Here is a 26,378-nt window from a genome sequence, read left to right as displayed (position 1 = left end):
AGACAGCATTATCAGACTTTTTTTTTTTTTTTTTTGGTACTGGGGATTGAACCCAGGGGCACTTTACCACTGAACTTCATCTCCAGCCTCCCCACTTTTTAAAAAATTTTATTTTGAGACAGGGTTTCATTAAGTTGCCAAGGGCCTCGCTAATTTGCTGAGGCTGGCTTCAAACTTAAAATCCAGCTGCCTCAACCTCCCAAATTGCTGGGAGGTTGCCCGTCCACACTAGATTTTATAAAAGCAAGATCTTGTTATTTACTACTTACATTTTAAATATATTTTATTAATTAATAAGAAGTTACTGGGGCTGCAGTTGTAGTTCAGTGGTAGAGCGCTTGCCTAGCATGTATGATGCACTGAGTTCAATCCTCAGCACCACATAAAAATAAAAAAATAAAGGTACTGTATCCATTTATAACTAAAAAAAAAAGTTACTAACCCATTTGCACTCTGTATTCAACAAATTTAAAAGTTAGAATCTTATTTCAGTTAAGAAAAAAAAAAATGTTAAAGGATACCTTCTTTCAGAGGCAGTATCTTGATACCATATGCAAGTTTACTAGTTTACTCTAGTTTATGGGCCAGCACTTGAACATGTTCACAGGAAGGTAGCATGGGGGAGCAGGCATTTTACTATATTTACCCAGTACAGAGCACAACTTCATATTATGTAAAAGGAAGAGGGCAAGAAAAAGTATTGATCCATGAAAGGACAAATTAGCTAGAATGTTACAGGAAATTTCAGGGAAAGAATCAGAACACACTTCCAACAAAAGTAAAATAGAGGGCAATCTTTGCCAGGAATCTGGTTTTAACCATCGGACAATAAAAGCTGATGGAAAATAAACAAACAAATACATAATTAACACTGATAATAAAAAGGGAAAGTGAGAGTTAAGAGAGCTGTGGTATTACCTGCCTTTGGTACTTTGGATGAGGCTGCAAGACAAATCAGGGAAAGGGTATCTCTCTCTCTCTCTCTCTCTTTTTTTTTTTTTTTTGGTACTGGGGGATTGAACTCAGGGGTGCTGTAACATTAAGCTTCATCCCCAGCCTTATTTTGTGTTTTACAAAGAGACAGGATCTCACTGAGTTGCTTAGTGCCTTGATTTTTCTGAGGCTGGCTTTGAACTTTCCTCCTCCTGCCTCAGCCTCGAGCCACCAGGATTATAGGAGTGCACCACCATGCCTGGTTGGCTATCTCGTTTATAGAAGGTATAGTTCGGTCAACAACTGGAGAAACTGAAGAGAAGTTTCCCTATTCCATTTCATCTTCACATAAGTTCAGACAAAGTCAAGATTGGTACTTCCCACAAGTCAAAGAAAAAGCTGGATAACCCAATAAGGAGACTTAGGGACAGTAAGCTAACTCACAAGTCCACAGTACATCATCTGATGAGGTTGAAGCCAAATGCCTTCCAAAAATCCCAAGCAAGCAAAAGTGCATACTTACTTTCAATTGAGGGAATACAGAATGTACACAATGTGGTTTAGCTTTTTTTGGGGTGGTGGTTACCAGGGATTCAACTCAGGGGCACTTAACCACTGAACCACATCTCCAGCCCTATTTTTTATTTTATTTAGAGACATGGTCTTACTGAGTTACTTAGAACCTTGCTTTTTGCTGAGGCTGGCTTTGAACTTGTAATCCTCCTGCCTCAGCCTCCAGAGCTGCTGGGATTACATATATGTGACACCATGCCTGACAAACCACGTTTTTTGTTTTTTTTTTTTAAGCTGCTGTCAATCTGCACTAACCTGTAACATGCAGTAACTTGCCGTCTGGACATCTCCAGTTCTATCAACATAACTCTCCATTAAGTCCACTCCATCTTTAGTAAGACCAGTAAGCAAAATTCCTTCCAAATTTCCAGCCTCTTTCATTTCATTGGTCAACTTTTCGATGTATCTATTTAACTGAAAAATTTAAAGTGATTTTTCTGAAGCAACCTGTTTCACTACATATTCTGTATTTGAAAATTACTACACATGAAACAATTTCTTTCCTAATGAAAAACATCTTAAAATGAAAGCCTTTGTCAAAAGCCAGCTATGTAGTCTCTCAAGAAGTCTACATCTATTCCAATCTTCAATGTAGTATCCATACGCACTTAAAATATTTTTAAAAGCAAGACATTTGCTGTATTCTGAAAAATTATTTTATTTAAAAACTATGGATGGTTTACTATTTTTTAAAGAGTATTGTCCCCATTTTAATCTGCAGAGTTCTTCACAGACTCTTAAACTTGTAAGGAAATTTCAAAATCATTAATAACAAGCATTTCCTTTAGTTTATTCCTAAATACATTCCATTCCAACTTCAGCTAAGATTCCTTTATATTCTCTCAGCACGTTATCATTATTACAATACTGAGTATACAGCATTACTAGTTGTTTACATGCATTTCTCCCTCACTATATCATAACATAGGCAGCCAGTAACTATGTACTCTGCTGAAACAGAAGGAACCCTTTTATAGCATCACTAAGAAGTGAGTTTAACATTTTTATCTACTAACTAATCTTTCTCCTCAAAATGATAATAAACTAAAATATAAAGTCAATATTCTAAACAAGTAAATTTAATTTTGATAGACATGCTTACAATATCTCAGTGTAATAAAAAAACTACCTTACTTTTTAGAAGAATTTATCCATAAATCCCACATATGAATAATTATATACAAAAATTACTTTCTTAATTAAGTGATAATAAAAATTAAGCACCTCAAATGTAGATTTAAATTAGTTCTCACCTGAGTATCACTAAGGAATTTACAAGCAAATGCCACTCTGTCACGTACTGCAACTTTGTTTTCATACTGGAAAGAAAAAGCAAGGAATTACTGTATACACTATAAATTTTAAAATGTTAGAGTAAATATTTTATACACCTTACATGGAATTTTATTTTCAAATGTATTAACTTATTGTATACATGTTGGAAAAGCCATTTATTGTCTAAGATGCCTTTTCTGATGTAACTCCAAGGAAACTTAGAGATTGTTGTCCTTAAAAGTAAAATCTTTCAAGTACAGACCAAATACAATTTTATAGAAGATTCAGTTCAGTCTTATATAACTCCAACATAAAATATTAGTAGTGATGTGCATAGTATATCCAATTTAAGATGGCATATAAACCTTACACCACAGATATTAAATTGGAGGACACTAGACAATCTTTTCTCGGTTAAGTTAATCGACAAGTCTGTGAACTGGGTATACCACTACAGAATTTAGAAAGAATACTCATACATCTTTCTAAATACAAAGTGACAAGTTTTAAATCTTACAAGTAAACAGACATATTTTTGTGTCTGAAGTAAAATACCTTTATATAATTGGTCTGTGACAAATTTTTCATGACATTATAACTTTAATTTTTATATACTTACAATATTGTAAAAAATATGTTGAAAGATGTTTAGTATGAATTTAGGAAAATATAAATTTTGTGATTAATACAAAATAACTTTGAAGGTAGAAAAAAGATCCTAATTCTACTGCAGCCAGTCTATGAAACAGTTTTCCTTCTTTAAACATACATTCCTTCAGTTGATCCCTATCTTAGTGTACTTTCTCAATTATATGATATGGTTCTGCTCTAACAAACTCTTGAGTTGGTTCCATGTGTTATAATTTTGATCTCTAAAGGTTTTAAGTATGGTCTCATTTTGCAGCTGAGAAAAATTAGAGCTCAAAAATGTTAAATGAATGGCAAAAGTAACTGGCAGTAAAAGGATTCAGGCCTTTATCTGACTTCCCAATTCAGTGCTTTTCACTGTTTTATGCAATTTAATATTAAAAAAATGTAACATTAATTATAAATATATCAAGTATAAATTATATTCTTGAAACAGCTTGGATTACTTCCTTCTTAGCTATACCTTACTAATCACCCAAAATTAGGTATAAGAAAGGAAGGATACTTATTATAGGTCACATATCTAAAAATATGCAAATTTAATATTCAAACAATACATTTTTCTAACTATAAATTCACTTCTTTTTCTAGTCTTATTCTTTCACTTCCCAAAGTATCATTTTATTTCTTCAAGATACAATGTTAATGTCTTATGTTTATGTAATCCCAGAAACGCAGGAGGTTGAGGCAGGAAGATTGCAAGTTCAAGGCTACTCTCAGCAATTTAGCAAGATCCTGACTCAAGATAAAAAAATAAAAAGGACTGAGAATGTAGCTCAGTAGTAAAGCATCCCTGGATTCAACCTCCTACACCCAAGGGAAAAAAAAGTATCTGCTTAACAAAAAGAATAACAACATTTTACAAAACATTTTTTAGATATTAATTTGAAGTGGTAAGAAAAGTTTAATACTAATTTGTTAAAAGTAACAGAAAAACATATTTGGCGTATGGATTTTGCCAAAACAGACATCAATAGTTATTAAAAAATTCATAAGATACCCCAATGAAATAGATATTTTTATAAATTCTTAGGGACTGACATTTAAATCCATTACTCAAGCAAAGTTTATTTTATAAGAAATGCTATAATAACAAAAACAAATAAGTTTTAATGTAGAAAGTTCTTCTCCTTGATAAAAAGATGCCTAAGAGTGCAAAGTAAGCCATATGGTACTAATGTGAAGCTTAAAATCCAACAACTAAAAACTGATAAGCATATCTCATGTCAGTCTTTCCTCACTTTGTGATAAAGAAGCTATTCAGTTATTTGGTGATAGGTGCCTAGAGGAGGAAAGAAAAAATAACAACAAAATGACCAAATAAGGAAAAAATGAAATTGTCTACTACAAGTAGTGTGATCATTTAATTAAGCAATTTTACAAACAAGAATAAGTCTATAAATGACAAATACTAAGACAAGATGTATGTCAACCCTTATCAAAACTGATCAACTGCTCATGAATGACTTGACTTAGTAAAAAAAAAGTTACATACACACACAAAATATTTAAATAGCGAATATATTTTTATATTTACTTAGCTGTAGATTTTCAAGCTCAGTTCTCAAGCTAAAGGATGAAATCTTTATTCTTTGTATATCATATAACATGGATCAAATCCATTTTAAATATATAATATGCATCAAAACATGATTTATACAACAGATATTTGAAAATTTTAACAGATTAATACTCACACTTAATTCAAAGGAGGGTTTGGGGAAACAAATTTGCTTACCAAAACTCCATCATAAGACCCCGTTTCACTTGTCAAAAATGCAAACATGACACACAGATAGGGATTGTTTAGTTGTAATCGTAGAGTGCTGCACATTTCTCTCCAAAGGGAGTTCTTCTCATCGGTGTAACCTGACAAAGCCATTGCTACCACATTGAGATTCAGATCTCCTGTATATTAAAAACAGCCAGTTAATCAAAGAGAGAAAAACTTAATATCCCCTTCTTCCACATTTCTTGAACAATGAACAAAGAGAAATCAGAGGGAAACTTTCACACCCAGAAAAATGAGCCCACTAGTATAAGGATTTTGATTTAGAATGAAAAATTTAGCAAGGACTACAACTAAAAATTTTCCATTTTATAAAACTCATACATATATTTGCAAACCCTGTGCAGGACATCTTTTAATTTTCAAGCTCTCATTCTAGGCAGTTTCCTATACAGTATGTTACTATTTAGTATCAAAATTACTGCCCACTTTATCAAGTTCATGGATACTGAGCTATTTCAAAACACTGATAGTAAATATTACTTGCATCTCAGGATGCAATTTTCAAAGTAATTTCATTTTCCTATTTTTAAATATATAATGCACATATGTATGTATATAAGCATCAACTGCAAAGCTAGTACTTCAGCATTCTTATTATAGTATTATACTTTTAATTTTTCTAGGACAAATGAGCTACCAGAACTACCAGAGAATTTCACTTAGATATATTTGCAACAAAGCATTTGTTACCAATAGATTTGTTCTTCTGTTTATGTGGCTGCTAGGAAGCTGCAACCTGGCCTTCAGCCCTGTGGCTGCCTAGCCTTCTAACATAAGTTTAGCTTTAAAAGAGAAAACAAAGTTCTCCTTAATTTTCCTCTTCAGGGGCTGGGGATGTGGCTCAAGCGGTAACGCGCTCGCCTGGCATACGTGTAGCCTGGGTTTGATCCTCAGCATCACATACAAACAAAGATGTTGTGTCCGCCGAAAACTAAGAAAAATAAATATTAAAATTCTCTCTCTCTCCCCCCCTCTCTCTGTCTCTCTCTCTTTTAAAAAAAATTTCCTATTCAATATTTTCTACATTTATTATAGTTTCCTTATTCTCCATTGCTTTATTCTACCATTATTTTCCAGCACCTCCCACTTTACGTTAACAGCTTTATTCTTCATTTTTGCATTTTCCCTAATCTATTTCATGATTACTTCCTCTGCCAACTCTTTTAAACACTTTAAAATAAAATTAAAAAGCAAATCTTTGTAGAAGAATTTATTTCTAAGTGGAAAGGAATGCTTGACTCAAAAATCTTTTTTTAAGTTCTTAAGTTATTAAAATCACTGAAATGATATTTTTCCATTATTGTCTGTACAGGTTTTTAAATCTATCACTAAGTTTTCCAGGTAAACCTGAACTGGAAAGTATAAGGCTCTTAGGCTATATGGCAAAATTATAATTAGAAATTGATTTTTTTTTCAGTGCTATGAGAGAACCCAGAGTTTTCAGTATGCTAGGCAAGCACTCTACCACTGAGCTACATTCTGAGCCCAGACACTGCATTCTAGAATTTAAATACCAATTCTTTTTCCATCATCACATATCATTTATTATCCTTTCAAATGGAAAAGGCTTTTGTTAGAGCAAAGCTAAAGGAAAAGATGCCCATTTGAGCAAAATAGTACATTTTCCAACTTTCAGACTGCAGTAAATATATTGTAGTTATTTTCATGTTATTTTTTAAATAGGACTACTGAATTATAACAGTTTTAAAATGAACCAGCAAGTGAGAATTTAAGTAAATATTCTGAATACTCAGATATAATTTGCTAGGTGTACTAAAAATCAAGAGCCTTATCTTAGGTGTTTTCAAGTGAAATATTACTAGTAAGAAAAAAAAACTGAAGTTTTCAATTAAGATTTGTTTCTCTAAGGATCCACTGGCAAAATGCCTTATCATATTTCTATAGTTTTAAAGCATATGACATAGAAAATATGCTTTAATCACCAGACTCAAATAGAAGCATTTGTGTAGATTCAAATGTCCTTTTTGTAAGAATTTATATTGGGGGCTGGGGTTATTATAGCTCAGTAGTAGAGTGCTTGACTAGCACATGTGAGGCACTGGGTTTAATCCTCAGCACCACATAAAAGATAAATAAAGTTATAACAAAAAGTTAAAAGAAAAAAGAATTTATATTGGTCAAAGTAAAAATATTATTTATAGTTTTCTAATGGTCAACCAATAAACATCCAAATGAGTGAGTATAAACTAAAATACAAGCTAATATGTGTCATAAAAATGCTTCAAAACAAGTAGTCCTAATCTTTAAGGAAATAACTTTTTTAAATCTATGTGAATTAAAATAGTAAAGTACTAAAATTTCAAGACATTTGAGAATTCCTTATAATATTATTAAAATGACATTTAAGATGCATCTTTTTTTTTTTAACAGACCTGAACTAAGGTATACATAAATGGGATGGGTTAATATTTACTGATATATAGTACTATACTAATGTTTCTTTCAATGAAAATTTACATAAAACATCGATTAGATAGATATTTGAAAATTATCAGCATCCTTTCTCTGAAGGACTCTATGAACTTCCAGTTCTTAGAACATAACCTAATACCTTTTTCAGAAGATGCCCCTTCATTCAGGATTTGGATTGCTCGTCGAATATCCAAGTTGAACAATGCCACAGCAGCAGCTCTTTCCCATTCTCCTTCTTGTACAAGAGAGTTTAAAAATGGGCCCACATCTACATCTGATCCTTTCTTTATCCATCCACATAGCTGTAAAGCCAAGATTCTCTCTTCATTTAAATTCTGAATATCAGTTTGCTTATCCAACCCACTCCAATTGTGTTTGCTACTTTCCACCATTCCTAAAAACAGAAAATAGTTTTATGTTGTTTTACTGTTATTTTGAAATACATTGGGGGAGGGTTAGTTTCACAGAAAAATATTTAAACAACATATTTAGGACATTCAACTTTGTAGTCACAATTTTATGACAGCATAAATAAGGAATGCCACAAATAAAACATTTTGCATGTTTCTAAATAAAACAATTAGTTTAATTACCAAAGAGCTACTGGAATAAGAAATGCTCAGATGGACTAAGCTGAGTCACTGCTTCAAGAAAAATGTCCTTGACGCCCTAATCTACAATACTTCCATTATCATATAACCCACCACTCAATTGTTTCATTTCCTACACATACACATATATAAGCTCACATAATTTACTTATTTATTTTCATCTTATCTTTTGTCCCAATAGATCATGAGCTCCAAGAGGGAAGGTAACATATCTGTTTTATTTGCAAGGTATCCTCACTACCTGAGATCCAGTAGAAGCTCTGTCTCTCTTTCTCCCTATGTCCCCCTTCTATGTACCATCATCATGTGTTCCTTATCAAGAAAGGAGAGATTGGGCTGGGATTGTGGCTCAGTGGTAGAGCGCTCACCTAGCATGGGCGCAACCTGGGTTTGATTCTCAGCACCACATAAAAATAAAGGCATTATGTCCATCTACAAAAAAGATATTCTCTCATTCTCTCTCTCTCTCTCTCAAAAAAAAAAAATTATAAAAAAAAAATAAAGGAAAGATGGACCATCTTTGTTGACCAAACATTGTTTTGTGGTACAAGACATGACAAGGCTTCAAAGTGTTCAAAGTACATTTACAGTTTAAGGTAAGTACTATAATGAAAATACAATGGGAATTCTCTCCTTAGGTGCAAGAGGAATCTGTGACTTGCTTGTAAACTACAGAATATAGCAGAGGTAAAAGAATTTTGCAGATAAAATTTAATTAGCACCTTCAGCTGTCTTTAAGTCAATGAATGCGAGATTATCCCAATAGGACTGACTTAATCAAGTGAGTCCTTTAAAAGAGGGTTTCAAAGTGATAGAAGCAGCAGAATAGAGATCTGCAAGTCTTTAAAAGGTAAAAGCTTCCATGTTGGCAAGAAGATCTGTGGTATGGACCTGTGGCAAGGAACAAAGACCTAAGGACAGTCCATGACTATCAAACAACAGGAAAATGGATATTTTAGTTCTACAACTGCAAGGAATCTTTAGCTTCTCAGCCTCTGATCACTGAACTCTAAGTATCCTTCCTATCCTATCCTTTCCCTTTTGCCTATGGTTAATATGGAGTAGAGATGCACTTCCTATTTAAAGCCAAATCTGTGCTCTAGATCCCATCCCCTCCCTTTCCTAGGAATTTTGATATATCCTCTTCTCTATGCACCTTCAACTTCTTTCTATGGTTGAATTCTGCCAAGAAAACCACATTCATATACACACAGCCCAGTTAGGGCTCTGCAAAACACCATCTGAAAATGACCAATTAACACTTAAACACAGATAATATGCGTATGTGGAAGAATGAAACTAGATCCCTATCTTTCATCCTGCACAGAAATTAAATCCAAGTGGGTCAACACTTTGATATATTGGCACAGACACTGACTTCCTTAACAAGATCCCTAGAGCTCAAGAATAAGCCAATAATCAATAAGTGGAGTGGCATTAACTTAAAAAGTTTCTGCACAGCAAAGAAAACATAAGAAAGTGAAGAGAGAGCTTACAGAATGGGAGAAAAATCTCTGCCAGCTACTCCTTTGATAGGGGATTAATATCCAGAATATATAAAGAACTCAAAAAAACAACCCCCTGCCAAAAGAAAAAAAAAAGTTAACAAATGGGCAAAAGAACTAAAGAGACATTTCTCAAAAGAAATACAAATGCCCAAAAATATATGAAAAAAATATGTTCAACCTACTTGGCAATTAGGGAAATACCAATCAAAACCACACTGAGATTTCATCTTACTAGAATAGCAAACTTCAAGAAAACAAACAATAAATTCTGGCAAGAAAGGTGGGGGAAAGTACACTCATTTATATATCATTGGTGGGACTACAAATTAGTACAATCTCTTTGGAAGGCAGTATGGAGATTCCTCAAAAGACTAGAAATGGACCCAGCTGTTTCACTCCTTGGTATATATCCCAAAGATCTAAAATCAGTATACTATAGTGATACAGGCACATCAATGTTTATATACAGCACTGCAACGTATAATAGCCAAGTTATGGAACAAGTTCAGATGCTAGTAACAGATGAGTAGATAAAGAAAATGTGGAATATATACACCAAGGAGTTTTATTCAGTCACAAAGAATGAAATTATGGCATTTGCTGGTAAATGGAGGGAACTAAATATCATCATGCTAAGTGAAATAAGCCAAGCTCCAAAAGTCAAGGGTCAAATGTTCTCTCATATGGAAGCTAGAGCAAAATGGGGGAGGAGGTACGGAGAAGGGAACAGGGATGGAGGATGGAGGTCCCATGAAAAGAGAAGGGCCAACAGTGGAGTAGATTAAGGGGGGTATGTGGGAAGGAGGAAAGACAGGAAAGGGTGGAACTACAGAATGGAATTGACCAAATTATGCTACATAATAATATACACACATGCACACACATATGTAAAAATAACATATACGTAAACACACACAAATATACCAGTGACCTCCACCTTCATGTATATCTTTAAAGCACCAATTTAAAAAAATAATAAACAGAAAATAATAGAGTAAAGGAAGGGTAGCCGGGGGAGAAATGAGGAGAGGGAAAGAAGTAGTACTGGGAACTGAAACAAAGCAAATTATATTTCATGCATGTATGATGATGTAAAAAATGAACCCCACAATTATGTGTAACTATAATGCACTAATAAAAGCATTTTTTGAAAGTTAGCTTGAAACTATTTATTTGGTGGTTTTGGGAATCAAACACAGGACATTGTACATGCTGAGTACAGAGTTACATCCCTAGTCCAAAAATTTTTTGGGGGGGTGTCATAACTTATCCCAGGACCTTATGCATGCTATATATACATGTTCCATCACGAGCTGTATCCCTAGTCCCAAATAACTTACTATTTTTTAAAATATTCTTTTATTCATTGATGGTCCTTTATTTATTCATTTATTTTTATGCGGTGCTGAGGATCAAAACCCATTGCCTCACATATGCTAGGCAAGTGCTCTACCACTAAGCCACAACCCAGCCCCCCAAATAACTTTTATTTTTAACTGACTACGGTTGCCATTTCAGGCCAAGGAGTTAAAAGGACACTTTTGAAAAGAAGTTTTTTACTTTGCTTGGGTAGGATGTAGTCACTATATTTCAGGTAGAAGCTCTGAGGTATTTATTTTCATACTACTAAAATTTGAGATTTAAGGCTGTTATTATTTAATAAATAGTAAAAAATAACAACTTAAAATAGGTGAGCAAAGGGCAACATTTTTCAAACATTTTCTTACAGTTTAATAATACAATTTAAGAGTTTTTCTTTTACAGAAATTTTGTCATGAAATAGGAATCAATATACATGAACCCAAAGAGCTTAATGCTAAAAAATGGAAACATATCCTTTAAGTCAACTGCATGAATATTGTTACATATTTTGGCTGAGACCTTTTTATACCTTGATAACTATGCTACAAGTAATTAGGGTTATCAACTAAGAGAGATGATGTCATCATGTGCTTTTGCCTTGGGTGGGAGTACCACTAAGCCACATCCTCAGCCCTATTTTACATTTTATTTAGAGACAAGGTCTCATTGAGTTGCTTAGTGCCTTCCTGTTGCTGAGGCTGGCTTTGAATTCTCAATCCTCTTGTTTAGCTTCCCAAGCTGCTGGGATTACAGGTGTGTACCCAGCTCACATTTTTTTTTCCTCCTTAATAGTTTTTAGCTGTAGATGGATATGATACCTTTTATTTTATTTACTTATTTTTATATGGTGCTGAGGATCGAACCTAGTGCCTCACATGTGCTAGGCAAGCATTACACCACTGAGCCACAACCTCAACCCTCATGTGTTTTTAATAATCATGTATTATGATTTTAATGTAAGAATTTTTAATATATCTGAAAAATAATTAAAATGTGTTTATGCATGGTTTTATGCCCCTAATCTGAGATTACCTTATATATAACAGAATCAATGTTTATTAATGTTTTCAAGGAAAACAATGTTACTTAAACATTAAAAAACATATTTTAAAAATTTGTTTCAAAATCAGCAATCAGATACAAAGTGTGTGTGTGTGTGTGTGTGTGTGTGTGTGTATGAAATAACAAAGCAATAAAATATTCCACTGTTTATCAGAACATTTTAGTGTTTAAAAAAAAATCACTAAAATCCTATTTTGATGCTTGAAGTAATTTTGGGGGCAGGGGAGGGTATCGGGGATTAAACTCAGGAACATTCAACCACTGAGCCACATTCCCAGCCCTATTTTGTATTTTATTTAGAGACAGGGTCTCACTAAATTGCTTAGTGCTTCACTTTTTGTGAGGCTGGCTTTGAACTCCCAATCTTCTGGTCTCAGCCTCCCAAGCCACTGGGATTAGAGGCATGCCTGCCACCACACCCATCTTGAAGTAATTTTGAATAGACAAAGTATCTAGGTCAGAATTGAATCCTTTGTTTTTTCAGTGTTAAATGCTGAACCCAAAGCCTAGCACATGCTAGGCCAGCACTCTACCACTGAGGTATATTCTCAGTCCTTTCTATTTTGAAACAGGGTCTTAATAAGTTGCCAAGGCTAGCAACTTGTGATCCTCCTGCCTCAGTCTTCTGAATAGCTGGACTACAGATAAAATATTTTCATTAAGTTGGGTAGAAATCTGGTAAACTCTTTATTACATAACATTGTGCTATTACCTTGAATAGTTTCATCTATTCCATCAAATATAATTTTATTTCTAACCTATTTTCTCTGTTTATAGTCCTTCCATGAGCTTTGAACTCATATCTCATTGCTCATGGGACATCTCTAATTAGCCATCTGATTTTCAACTTGCTCTAAAATAAACATTTTCTTCTTAAACCCACTTTTTCTGGGTTCCTCCTATCTTAATTAACTGGTACCAGAATCAACTAGTTTCCCAAACTAAATACATATGTGCCATCTTTGATTTTTTTTGTCTTCTCTATCCCCTTTATCCAATGAACCATTAAATTTTGTCCCACTCTTATTTACCCATATTTCCCTAGGCTCTGCCACTAATTTTGATAAGGACATCATCACTTCTTGCCTGGTCACTTTGGCTTATATCTAACATCCCTACTATCGATCTTGATCCCCCTTCTAACTCATTCTACACAAAGTAAGTTCTAAAACACAAATCTAATTCTGCAACTACCCTTTAAAATCCTTCCTTGCTTTCCCTGTTGCAGAATGATAAACATCCCTAAATTTTTAACATAATTTCTAAGTCCTTCCTGAGTTAGTCTACTGCTTACTTTCTAGCCTTCTATTCTTCTCTTCACTTCATCCCTCATACTCTGTACCAACCAAATTAATTGTGCCATGCTTTCCCCCCTGGGCTCACTGCATCTGATGCTCCCTGTCTGGACCTTATTATTGCCTTTACCTCTTCCAGGAAACCTCTAATCCTAACCATCAGATTAGGAATTCTCTCTTTTTTCTTTTTCACACTAGGCATTAAACCCATTAGTGTTTTATACCTGAGCTAAATCCTTTTTATTTTATGAGATAGTGTCTTGCTAAGTTGCTAAGGGTCTTGCTGAGATGCAGAGGTTGGCCTTTAACCTGTGATCCTCTTGCCTCAAACTTCTGAGTCAATGGGATCACAGGTGTGTACCACCATGCCTGGCTAGAATTCTTCTTATAATAATCTGTTTTCCTCATATTATAACTGCCTATTTACTTGTCCATATTCTGAACTAGAATATAGACTCTTCAAGATAAGAGATGATACTGATCTTGCTCAATCTCCATAAGGAGATACACCATAGTTATGTCTCCCATTCTTGCAATAATATTGGGCGAACAGCACATGATAAATATTTGCTGGATGAATTAATGAAATGAAAAATAAAGGTCTATGGACAACTAAAAAAATATTAAAATTTCCTCCCAAACAGATTTTGGATGTTAATATATTTATGCATTTAACTTAACAATTCACTAAAATATCTAATCAGAAAACAAAAATAGAAGGGTATTTATGTACACAATCCTGAAATAATTACTTTCAACCAAATGATAGGGGACAAAATAAGCATACAAACATTATAAACATTTTCAAGAAAATAAAATGGAATTTTCTTACCTAAAGATGATTTTACTATTGATTTAATTCCTGCATAAACCAATGATGCTTTGTTGCCTGGAGATTTTTGATCCATATCTTCTGTATACTGCTTCATAAGTATTTAAATGCATAGGAAATACTAGTGATGATGTATAATAAAATATTTCAAAACTAAATTTAATTAGGAGCCAATTCAAAATAGGCATTCATGCAAATAATAGGGTTCTGCTGTATTGTATGCTTTTATTACTTCTACACAATTTACAAAGCAGCATTTCAAGTTCAAGAGTTCTGCACAATTCTGCTTCATAATTTTAATATTATGTAACCTGTATTTACATAGAAAACATTCAGTGTATTTAGAGACTGACCTTTCAGGAAACTTTAAGAACCCTTCTACCCAATTACCTCACAAATTCACAATATAAAGGATATAGTGCAGAGTATACCAGAGTGATTTGAGCTGTGGATCTTCATTTCCAGCTAAAATATGGTTTCTCCACACTTGCTCTGTATCAAGTCCATACCTTGATAAAGCCCGAAGGCGCATTTTTGTTGCTATATCTTTTTCTAAAGAATTATCATTTTCTTCTTCTGCACATTCATATAAATGACGACCACAAGCCCACATTAAAGATGTAATTGGGCTCCAGGCAAGAGATATCCTTTCAAAAACAGTGAAGTCAGACATTGTTCGGTTGGGAGTTACAACTATCATTCGATTTTGACTTGTTGGATGCCATGCAAAGGAAGCAATATAATTGTCACAAGGTTGCACACTTCTTTCAATTATTGTAGGTTCAGTTTCATCTCCAATGGGAGTGGGTGTATGCTGCATATCATACAATCTAATAATATTACTATCCCTTGTTAAAGTGGCAAGCAGACCGGTCCTAGTTGGACACCATGCTACTTTTGTTAAGGGTTTTGGTTGCTCAGTCAGAGTCAAAACTGGCTTCTCAAATTTTCTAAGATCCCATATTGCGACCTGACCTTCATAGAAGGAAGCAACACGATCATGGAAGTATGGGTCTACTGTCACTCCCTGAACAGCTTTTGTATTTACAAACATCTTTTGGCTTGTATTCCGAAGATCAAATATGGCTAGGTTACGATGCATACCAGCAAGAAGTAGTTTCTGGTCTCGTGGAAGCCAACAGAGAGAAAGACATGCATCATTCTGTCCTAATTCATAAAGAGGTTTTGTTACTAATAATGTTGTTTCAGTTTCACCTGCTGAAAGTCTCACTTTTTCCATGGGAACAATATCAGGAGTATATTTGCTGCAGATATCCCATATTAGCACTGAAAAGTCAGCTCTGTGTTTATCTAGACCAGCAGCAAGCCAGTTACTATCCAGTGGATTCCATGCAAGGGTATTGCATTGTCTTGCATGCTTTGGAACAAATTCTTTTCCTATCAAATCTTTGAACTTTGAGTTATGATCTTGACCAAGACTTGTAAGTACAACTCGACCATTTGCTTGTCCAACTGCTAGGAGACACTCAGGATCATAGTTGAGATACCATGCAACACATTTCATATAGGGTGTATCCGAATTTATTGATAGTAATGTAGCTGCAGAGTCTTCAGATAAACGTAAAGATCCAGCTTTGAGTTCTGAATTCACAGTAGATTCCACATGATAAAGGCTCAGTTCTGAGTCACATACAACAAATCTATCAACCTGATGTGGCGCCCACAAAATATCAGGTTTTGTACCACTCATGGTTACTGAGGTGCTCAAAGAGTCAAGTCAGATCCATTCACTAAAAAGCATTTAAAAATAAGAGGTTTAAAATAATAAAATATAATTCTTAATTTGAACAAACTATTCAGAAAGTCAGAAAAATCTCTACAAAAGCATCCTCCTTTTCAATATATTTGTATTTCTTCTCTTCATCTTCTACAATACAAGACAATATATATTGATAAACCACTTCCTTCAATAAAATGAGCTAGCAGGAATCTGAGAATCCCCCTCCTGGCTTTATTCTCCATGACCAATTATCTTAATCATACTGTTACTATACCTTCAATTTCACGTAAGGATTATACTAATCTCACTGCATGAGCAAATTACTAACTACCATTCCTTTGAAGGGGGAAACTTAAAAGCATAATTGAAACATGCTCCTAAGTAATTAGAGCAGCACTGCCCAAGAGAACTGTCTTCAATAATAGCAATGCTCTACATCTGTATTGTCTAATATGGGAATCATTTGCCACAAGTGACTGAGGAGCACTAGGAATGTGGCTAATTTGAATTTATTTTGGCTTATTTGTTTGTTTTTTGGTACTGGGGAATGAAACTCAGAGCCTCATGCATGCTACACAAGTACTCTACCACTGAGCTTCTTGTATTCCAATACACTTCTTTTTAAGTTTTATTTTTGAGACAGGGTAAATTGTCCAAGCTGGCCTTGAATTCAAGATCCTCCTGACTCAGCCTTTGGTGTAACTGGGATTACAAGGCATGTGCCACCAAGCTTGGCTGAATTTTAAACTTCACTTACTTTTAATTAATTTTAATATAAATATCCACATGTCCACCATAGGACAATACAACTTAAAAGTACAATATGATATCAAGACAGAGGTTTCTTCAACTTTTAATAAAAAGCAGGCTTCTATATATTTCTCAAACATACTTACAAACTTATGAACATTAGAATGACTGAATTCTATTCCTAGCTCTGCTGTACCTTAGTTATATGCCTTGGCAAAATTGCTGTATGTATGGAGAAGGGCTTCATTTTCTTATCTATATAACAGTTGACTTAGATTAGTGTTTCCCAAATTTCATGCATCACCAATACTGTTAATATTTTTCTTTAAACTGATGTTTTAAGAATCTTAAAATTGACTTTAATCTTATCATGAGTTCCATAAATCATGGATATAATGTGCTAATATTTTTTCTAAACTAAAATAAACATATAACTATTAAACATGCTTGTGTTTTATATAAGATCATCCCATTTATCACCATCAGTACATACACATTACCCTTTGGGAAACTAAATGAAGTGATAATTAAAGGCTCTTAGTTTCCAATCATGTATTCCAGTAAATACATGACTTTTAAAAAGTATTTTAGCAGTTTAAGCACAAAATAAAACTGGTTTAGTCAAAACTGATGTTTTAATAATAAAGCTGCCTATAAATAAATGTCTGTTTCTGAGGTTAGCAAGCAGCAATAATTTGGATTCAAAATGAATACTTTTATAGTGAGGATATGAAATATTCCCCAAAGGCTGATGTATTGAAGGCTTGGTCCCAATGTAGCACTGTTCAGAGTTGGGACTTTCAGGAAATGATGGGTTCATGAGAGCTTAAACCTCATCAATGGATTAATCCATTGATGGATTCATAATGTGAATGAACTAGTGGGAAGTGGTAGAGACCAGGATGTAGGACCTAGTCGAAGGGAGTGGGTCCTTACAGACATGCCCTTGGGGACTGTATCTTGTTCCCAGCCTCTTCTTCTTTGCTTTCAGGCTGCCATGAAATCAGCAGCCCTGATCCACCATACGTTCTCTGCTGTGATGTTCTGCCTCACCAGAGGTCTAGAGCAATGAAGCCAACTGAACATGGACTGAAACCTCTGAAACAGTGAGTCAAAATAAACTTTTCCTTTAAGTTGCTTTCTTCATGTATTTTGTCACTGCAACAAAAACCTGACTAAAACAAACACATTTGCAATCTTCATTGTGATTGTTATTTGTAAAACCAGATTGTCAAGTTCTAAGGTGAAGATATGGTTCATTCATCTCTATTTCCAGTATCAGGTATAGAGCCTGACACAGACTCCTACTAAAATTATATTAAGTAATTCAATTCAAACATAATTCTTTAGGTTTTTGATCTTGCAGTTTTAGTCAGGAATTACCAGTCTAGAATTTCATAGGCTAACATAATTTAGGTGACTAGGAAAAACATTTAAGAATTCTTATAGTGGCTTTATTTACTTAACATTTCTGAAGCTAGGCTAAATCATTTCAATTAAATTCTTAAAATACCTTCAATTTGTTCATTTCTTTTCCACTTTGGGTTTGCCTTTCCCTAATCTTAGATCAAGCCAAGTATTTACCTTCTCTCTTCCACACAGGATGCCAAGTGTTACTAGACAAGATAGTCTCAAGGCTCAACTAACTCCATAAGAAGGTATATAACATATCTGGTCTGTGGTGCTTATTCAGCAATTCTTTTATTCATCTTTCTACTCTGATCCTTTAGAAATTCCCTTTATAGAATATCAAAATTATCTTTTTACAAACTCAATCAGTTACATATCTAACTTACAAAACTCTTAATACCTTTTTCTACCTGCTGCTTTGGTCTGTTAGCACACTACTATTCTTGCCCTCTGTGTTCAAATTACATTATTCTTCTTTTTAATTCCTAGAAATCTACTTCTGACCCCCATCACTATAACTTTGCCAATGATGCTTCTAATGGTTCAAACACTCTTCACTCTTCTTGGCCAAGTTAACACCTCCTCAACTTTTATGTCAACTATTTTGCCCTTCTTAGACAGGTATTCTTATTGAACAACATTTTTTCCCCTCTAAATCCTCTATTACTAAATTATAAGTTCCACAGGAATAGATGAAATTCTTGTTTCATTATAATTTGTAGTACCCAGCACAGAGCTAGGCATCTGAATAGATAATAACTGTTATTTCCAAGTTTTACCAATTCCTTCAGACTTCTATCTTCTTCTACTCCTTTTTCTATTTGAAGCTGGCACCATGCTATGAGCAAAGTGCCCAAAGTCATAAATGTTTTCAATGATGGGCAAGAGCCTCAAAGTAAGTCATCCTAAGATGATTACTCTAATACATTGTTTTTATTTACTCTATAATTGTTTTGTTTTTGAGTACTGGGGATTGAACTCAGGGATACTTAACCACTGAGCCACATCCCAGCCCTTTTTAATTTTTTGTATTTTATTTAGAGACAGGGTCTCACTGAGTTGCTTAGGGCCTTGCTAAGTTGCTGAGGCTGGCTCTGAATTCACAATCCTTCCGCCTCAGCCTCCCAAACTCCTGGGATTACAGGCATGCACCACCATGCTGGGCCTATTCTGTAACTGTTGATCGGGCACCTAGGCACATTCTAAATGCTGGGAACACAGCAATGAACAAGGGCAGATAAAGTCCCTGGTCTAATGAAATCTGCATTCTAGTGATGAAGTACAGTTCAATCTTAAAAGGAATTTGAAAGTTTAAGAAAAAAAAAAAAAAGAGGCACCTTGTGTAACAGAAAGTAGCTAAGATAACAAGAAGGAACAGATATTGAAAGTGAGGAATCATACTAACACTCTCACAAAAGGAAGTCTCTTAACTGGAGATATCCTGAGATGTGATCCATCTTTCTATCTCATTGAAAGATAAATACTTAAATAAACACACTTTTTATGTAAGCTTCCATTACAGAATCTGCTTTTTAAAGAAATGGTCTATGGTAAGAAAACTAGATGCCTCATGGAAAAATCCATCTCAAAAACACAAATAGAAAGTGTGGCTGCAATTTAAAAAAAAAAAAATCTTTGATTTACATGACTTTCAATGGAGAATTATCAGCATTTTTTTCTGATGACACACACTTAAAATGTTTCTATTACCATCAACAAAACTAATTACAGTAACTTACAGAAGTTCAGAACTTGACAGAAAGAAACTAACAAATTCTTTTCATTTTGTCTGGGAATAAAGATATTTGGGCTCTTTTCCAAGAACTCTAAACTTCCATCCTAGGCTACTGTATAGGAAGAGGATCAGCTATGTAATTTTCTCAGGGCAAAAATGCAGGACCCTCTTATTTAAAAAAATTTTAAAAATTTCAAGATGGTGACAGCAGAGCTTTAATATTTACAGTGTTAGCCACTGTAAATGCCAGGCCCCATGCTACTATACAGGTTGCACATTATGAAATTGGCCTTGTAGAGAACTGCATTTATAACCACCCTCTTAAGAAATCCAATACACAACATAGATGGATCCTTGCTAATAAACACACACAACTAGGTATATGCTGGAAAGTAAAGAAAACAACCTGGACTCAGTCCCTCCACCAGCTTAGACTCTAACAAGTTCCTTAATAATCTATGACCATAAAACTGATATGAATTTATTTTATTTCCATCTTACAAAGTTGTTACAAACAAATCAGATGAGCTCTTTGCTTCACACAGATGTTAGTTATCTTACAAAGCCCTGGAAATTAATGTTTTCAAACAGTGGAGACACTGAAAAATCAAGTGTAGATGGGGTAGAGTTTGCAATAAGTACAGCTTACATTTAGATTCTCACCTTCAAGTTTAACAAGTGATCACTTCTTTCAATGATTTCTCAGCAAAAGAAAGCCATATTGAGCCAGAGTTCATCACCAGAACATTTTTAACAACACTAACAAACAGAAATAAAGAATTAGCCATATGACTTAAAATTCTGTAGCAGCCATATTTAAAAAGTAAAAGGAAATAGATGGAGTTAAACTTTAAAATATAATTTTTATTTAACCCAAACCATCAAAAACATTCAATTTATAATTAATGTAAAAAATTATTACTAAGAACTTTGTTTTGTGCCAAGTCTTGGAAATCCGATGTTATTTTACACTTAGAGCACATCCCAACCCTAGAAAGCAGTCCAAAACATTACAATAATACAAAGTATGCAATCACGTGCTTTTGTTGTTATTGTGTTCTACTTTTCTTATCATGCCAAATTGCTGTATAAGTATAGAGGTGATAAGAAATCTCCAGTATTGCCAGCTTCAAGATGCACTGCACATATCCAAATTTCCCCTAAAATATAATTATGCAAAAGGCCTCCGAAAGCTGTCATTTGCTAAGCAAATTTAGCAAAGCAAAGAGACTTTATTCATCCTCTGAAGGAATTTCCACTACCCATATCTGAAGAGAATCGAGCTCACCAGGTGAGAAGCCCTTCAAGAAGTATTTAATAGGGCTCAACTGAATGGGGCGCGCTGCTATTCCGGGTAAACCTGGAATCTGCGGGCGACTCCCACGCTCCAGACACCTGGCTGAGCCTCTCCTCAAAGCCTGGGAAGGGCACAAACCCGCCGCGGCGGAGGCTGCAGCGCGGCTCCGGTGTCCCCGAGCAGGGCCCGGACGGCCGCCGTTCGCGGTTATCATCCCACAGCGCGGAAGGCGACTACCCTAACAACGCCGGGGCCCGCGGCCGCCCGGCCCTGTCAACTGGGCTTTCCCAGGCCTCTTGCGGCGGCCCCGGCGCCAGGAATGCACAGCCGCAGCCCGAGCCGCACTCACTGACCTGGGGTGGCAGCGCGTCGCCGCACGGCCGCTTCCGGCCTGGACACCGCCCCTCCCGCCGCGGGAGCCGGACTCGGGCAAGATGGCGGCCGCGCGCGGCGCGTGACCGGGGACCGCGCCGGGGCTCAGGCCCCATACCACTTTTCGGCCTCGGAAGGGGCGTGTTTCTCCCGCCAGCTCCGCCTTTCCCTCGCCCCGGGGCGGAGCCCGGGACTGTGAGGCCCGCCTCCCGCCCCAGCGCCCAGGCCTCCTGGCAAGACCTGTCCCTGGGACCCAGCGAAGAGAGTCTAAGCGTGCAGCCTGCGGCCTATCCGGGCCGCTGCTGCTCTGAGTGGTCTTCAAGTACCTTTATATTAATTCCTCTGATCAGTTTTAATATCTATTAAAAAATATTGCGGGAGATATAGTAGAACAGCCAAGGTTGGGGTTCATGATGTATTCACCCTTTAATCACTGCAGAAAAAAGTCTTTTGAACACCTGTGGAGTACCCAGCACCTTGTTGAATGCTGGGTGACAATTAAATGACATGGTCCCTGTAGGAAACAGGCCATCAGACTACTACACTGAGACTGTGGCTCAGTGTGGCTGGGTGGTCAGCAAAGCTTCCTTGAGGACCACTAGGCTGAGACAAGAACGATGAGTATGGATGGGATTAGCCAGGAAAGACAGGTCAGAAAGGCTTGGAAGAGAAGAAACTTCCAAGGCTGAGGAACAAGCAAGTGCTGGGGCATGGGGGAGGGCATAGCAATAGCTACATTAGTACTTCCACTAATCATGGTTTTGCTTTCCAGGTTTTCAGTTACACACACATATAAAACAGAGGTTTGAAAATATTACATGGAAAATTCCAGAAATAAGCAATTCACAAGTTTTAATTTCAGAGTAGTGTGACGAAATGTTCCAGGTCCTATTCAGTGCCTTCCAGAACGTGAATCATTATTTGTCCAGGGTCCCTAACTGTTTAGGCTGTCATTATTCATCTATTAGCTTTCTGGGTTTATCAGATTGACTGTGGGTGCTTATGTTCAAATGACCCTCATGTAATTAATCTAACATCACATCACAATGCCCAAATCATTTGCAGAGAGAAGAAAGATACAGCAGGACTCATCGTTTCAATACCATCTTGCTGAATCTTCTCGGTGATTTGGGTCTTGACCCCAAGTCCCCCCACACCATCTCAGATCAATACAAATGTCTGACTTATCCACTCCTGCCATACATAGCTGAGGAAACCTGTCCCCTTAATCTAGGGAGATGACTTTGCCTCCTCTGTCAGAAAGGAGGGGGAAAAATTATTAGGTAGGAATCCCCACAGCCTCCTCCTTCTTCTTTCCCTCCTCCAACATCTTCCTTCACTTCCATTTGTATCTTCTTTTAGCTGCCAAAGAGAAAGGAAAGGAGCCCTATATATTTCTCCTTTTCTGAGACCTGGTAACATTTGCTTTCTCCTCTCGCATATATATGCAACCTCTTAATTTGTACTGGTTCTTTACCTTCATGTGCTCACTCCCATGTTCCCCTCAAGAGAGGACCATACTTGCTCTCTCTAATTCCATTTTCTTGTGTATTCCCAGAATTCATTCTCCTCAATTTTTTAGAGTTGCCAAGCCATTTGTAAAGGTCACAGTGACCTTTGTGCTGCCAGTTCCAATGGCCAAAGCTTCACCCTTGCAGCTTTTAATACTGGAATACTTGCTCCCTCTTGAAATAGTCTCTTGACTTGGTTCTGTCTCATTAGCTTCTTTTTGTTTGTCTTCTGTGATTGGACTGTTTCTTGAACTTGACAAGTGTGCTCTTGCCTTAGCACCTCTGCACTGCTGTTCCCTCTGCCTAGGTGCTTTTTAGCATAAATCTGCATGACTTATATTCTCCCTTTATTTAAGACACTGCTCACTTGTCACAGAATACATATAAATGGGCTCCTCTCAGCCAAAATTTCCTTGGTAATACTTACCACAATTTCATATACACAGTCATCTCTTTCCTTACCTATAGTTGTCTTCTTTCAGAATTATATGCTCCATGTGCCTAGTTTTCATTGATTTTTTTTCTTTTTCGTAAGAGGACATACCTATACCTGCAAGTTTTAGCAGTGCACTTGGTGACCCAGTTAAAAAAGATATTTCTTGAGTCTCCCTTTCAGCTACGTGTGTGTGTGTGTGTGTGTGTATATATATATATATATATATATATATATAAATTGTGGCCACTGAGATGCCAGTAGAGCTGGATCATGTCCCTTAAAATGGAAATTTCTTGCCATCCATTTCCTCTTCTCTCTTTCCTGCTTTCTGGCAAGTGGTAAAAAGAAATACTGATTAGAAATGGGAGCCATCTAGTAAGGGAGGAAAAGCTGTGTCATTAGCCTAAGTCCCTGTATATTTGGGGAAGCTGACGTACCTCCTCCCTTGAATCAACTACAAGCTTCTGGGACCATTCCAAAAATAAAATAAATGTTGTTCTTTTAAAATTATTGGTTTGGGCCTGTTTTAGGGGCTTAGAATATTCCCTAGTACAGAGACCTTTGTTTTATTTTCTACTTAGTTATCAGGGTCTAAAACAGTGCATAGCACAGAATATGTACTCAATAAATATTTGTCGAATACATCTTAAAACAATCTTTTTGTATTCTACACATCTTCCCCCAGTACATTTCTTTTCTCCCCTTCCTTATTCGTCCAAGATTTGCAAAAGTGTATTCTTTCCATGTTGTCCTCAGTTACTTGCACTGGAAAGCCCCTTATAGGGAAAAGTGACATTTTCATTCTTCTTGGAAATTGACTCCCATTCTCCACATTCTTCAAGGGCAGCAACCTTTTAGTGCATCACTTTTGGTTTCCTGTAGCACCTGCTACATAATATGTTTTCAAAAATACTGAGTGGGAGAGGGCATTTTTATATTTGTCAGAAAGCTTAAACTGTATTAGAGAATTTTCTTTTTGATACTGGGGATTGAACTCAGGGGTGCTCTACCATTGATCTATATACCCATATCCAGGCCTTTTTTATTATTTTATATTTTGAGGCAAGGTGTTGCTAAGTTGCAGAGGCTGTCCTTAAACTTGCCATCCTCCTGCCTCAGCCTCCTGAAATGCTGGGACTATAAGCAAGATATCAGAGAATTTGACAGATTGGTCTGAGGATATACTGCTAGTTTGGCTTTACAAAATATGCATCTTTTAGGGAGGGGTACCAGCGATTGAACTTAGAAGCACTTGACCACTGAGCCACATCCCCAGCCCTATTTTGTATTTTATTTAGAGACAGGGTCTCACTGAGTTGCTTAGTGCCATGCTTTTGCTGACGCTGGCTTGGAACTCGTGATCCTCCTGCCTCAGCCTCCCAAACCGCTGGGATTACAGGCAAGCACCACTGTGCCTGGCCAAAACATGCATTTTTACAATGGATCCCTGAATTGCTATAATTCAGTTTCAATATTTTCTTTTTAAACTTAAATTTTTGTGTCCCAAACAAGCTGTTTAAGCATCTTCATTTTTGTTGTGGTGATCCAGAATGGGTTTTTGTTCTGGTTAACAAAACAAAACTTTTTCTCATGTGGCTGCCTTATCCCATTCCCCTTATTTCCACATGCATAAAATTAGTCTGTACCTGACAATAGTATTTACTCTTAGATTGAGGCTGAGGGGGCATTAAGCTGAAATTAAAGTCCTGTAAACATATGACCTAGCTTAGGCAATCTTTAATGCTTTCACCAAGGTTGAGGGGGAAAAAAAACATCTAAAAGTTTATATTACTTTAACTTAAAATAGTGATCTTCAAAAGAATTTCTCACATACTCCAAATAAATTGTCTAAATCAATGCACTTCTTCACATATCCTTGACGTAACAACTGATATTATCAAAATAAATTTATGTACTTAGCAAGGTTATGATTTCTAATACATTTTAAATATTTATATTGCAATAATATTTTAAATGTAATCCAAAGAGATTTAAATACCGAGTAAAAGATTTTATTATTCATTTAAAATTTTTGTGAATAAACTGTTCTTTAATTGTAGGAAATTTTATTATTCTATTTTTTTTTTTCCTCTTTAAGCGTACATTTCCATTCTATTTTCTCCCACTGCATTGTTTGTTTAACAAACAATTACACAGCATCTGGACATGCCAGATATTCTACCATGTAGGCTCATTTAAGATGCTATTTGAAATTGGGTTTCCTGGGAAACAGATTTCAAGATGAAGGTTAGGATGTAGGATATTTTGGAGTGATTACTTGTGGAACCAACACCTATTGATAGGAATAAGGAGGAACAAAACTTTACAGAGGGAAAAACTAAGCTGTGATGAAATAGCAACAAAGACTTCAGCCAACCCACAGGAAACTCTAGAACTGGATAAATCCTTCAGAATCATCCTGAGTTGGGGCCAAGGACCCAGGTCTTTCTAATACCCCATTGATGTGAATGTATCATTGGATGTGAGCTGCCCCATGAAAAAGAAGTGATTTTGAATAGGGCAGTTTCCTCAGGCAAGGCAGTTCCCAAAGAAGGCTGACAAATGAGGGCTATCTACTGGCAGAACTCTCAGCTGTTGAAGGAATAAGCCATTCATGTCTGATGAAGGATCTGGAGATACATCTCAGAGTCGACCTCATCTTCATCAAGGCTTGTGTGGATGATATTATTATTTTTCCTATTTTACAGATGAGGAAAAATAGTACAGAAGGGCTAAATGAGTTACATAAGCTCATCCATTTTAAATGGTGAAGTGAGGACACAAACCTAGACAATCTGGGTC

The 26,378-nt window shown here is 35.9% G+C and overlaps 1 protein-coding gene across 3 annotated transcripts in view; it reads right to left on the bottom strand.

Moving 5' to 3' along the window:
* The window catches only part of Mios (meiosis regulator for oocyte development), a 33,054-nt gene extending 11,347 nt beyond the window's left edge, over window positions 1-21,707 (bottom strand). The window contains exons 1-8 of one of the 3 annotated variants that reach the window (XM_027952815.2): window positions 21,611-21,707; window positions 20,624-20,719; window positions 14,742-16,075; window positions 14,325-14,423; window positions 7,794-8,048; window positions 5,168-5,337; window positions 2,760-2,825; window positions 1,762-1,920 (exon numbers count right to left, since the gene is read on the bottom strand). In XM_027952815.2, coding sequence (XP_027808616.1) covers window positions 1,762-1,920; window positions 2,760-2,825; window positions 5,168-5,337; window positions 7,794-8,048; window positions 14,325-14,423; window positions 14,742-16,035 — 2,043 coding nt within the window. In that variant the 5' untranslated portion in view covers window positions 16,036-16,075; window positions 20,624-20,719; window positions 21,611-21,707. Of the gene's footprint in view, window positions 1-1,761; window positions 1,921-2,759; window positions 2,826-5,167; window positions 5,338-7,793; window positions 8,049-14,324; window positions 14,424-14,741; window positions 16,076-20,623; window positions 20,720-21,248; window positions 21,577-21,610 lie in introns of those variants that run through there. The other 2 variants (XM_027952816.2, XM_071612565.1) reach the window with 2 other exon arrangements.
* Window positions 21,708-26,378: the final 4,671 nt, after the last annotated feature.

This window comes from Marmota flaviventris, chromosome 1 (genome assembly GCF_047511675.1).
Source record: "Marmota flaviventris isolate mMarFla1 chromosome 1, mMarFla1.hap1, whole genome shotgun sequence".
Lineage (NCBI taxonomy): Eukaryota > Metazoa > Chordata > Mammalia > Rodentia > Sciuridae > Marmota > Marmota flaviventris.
The sequence above is the reverse complement of the archived record's forward strand: the minus strand, read 5'-3'. Positions and strand labels throughout refer to the sequence as shown.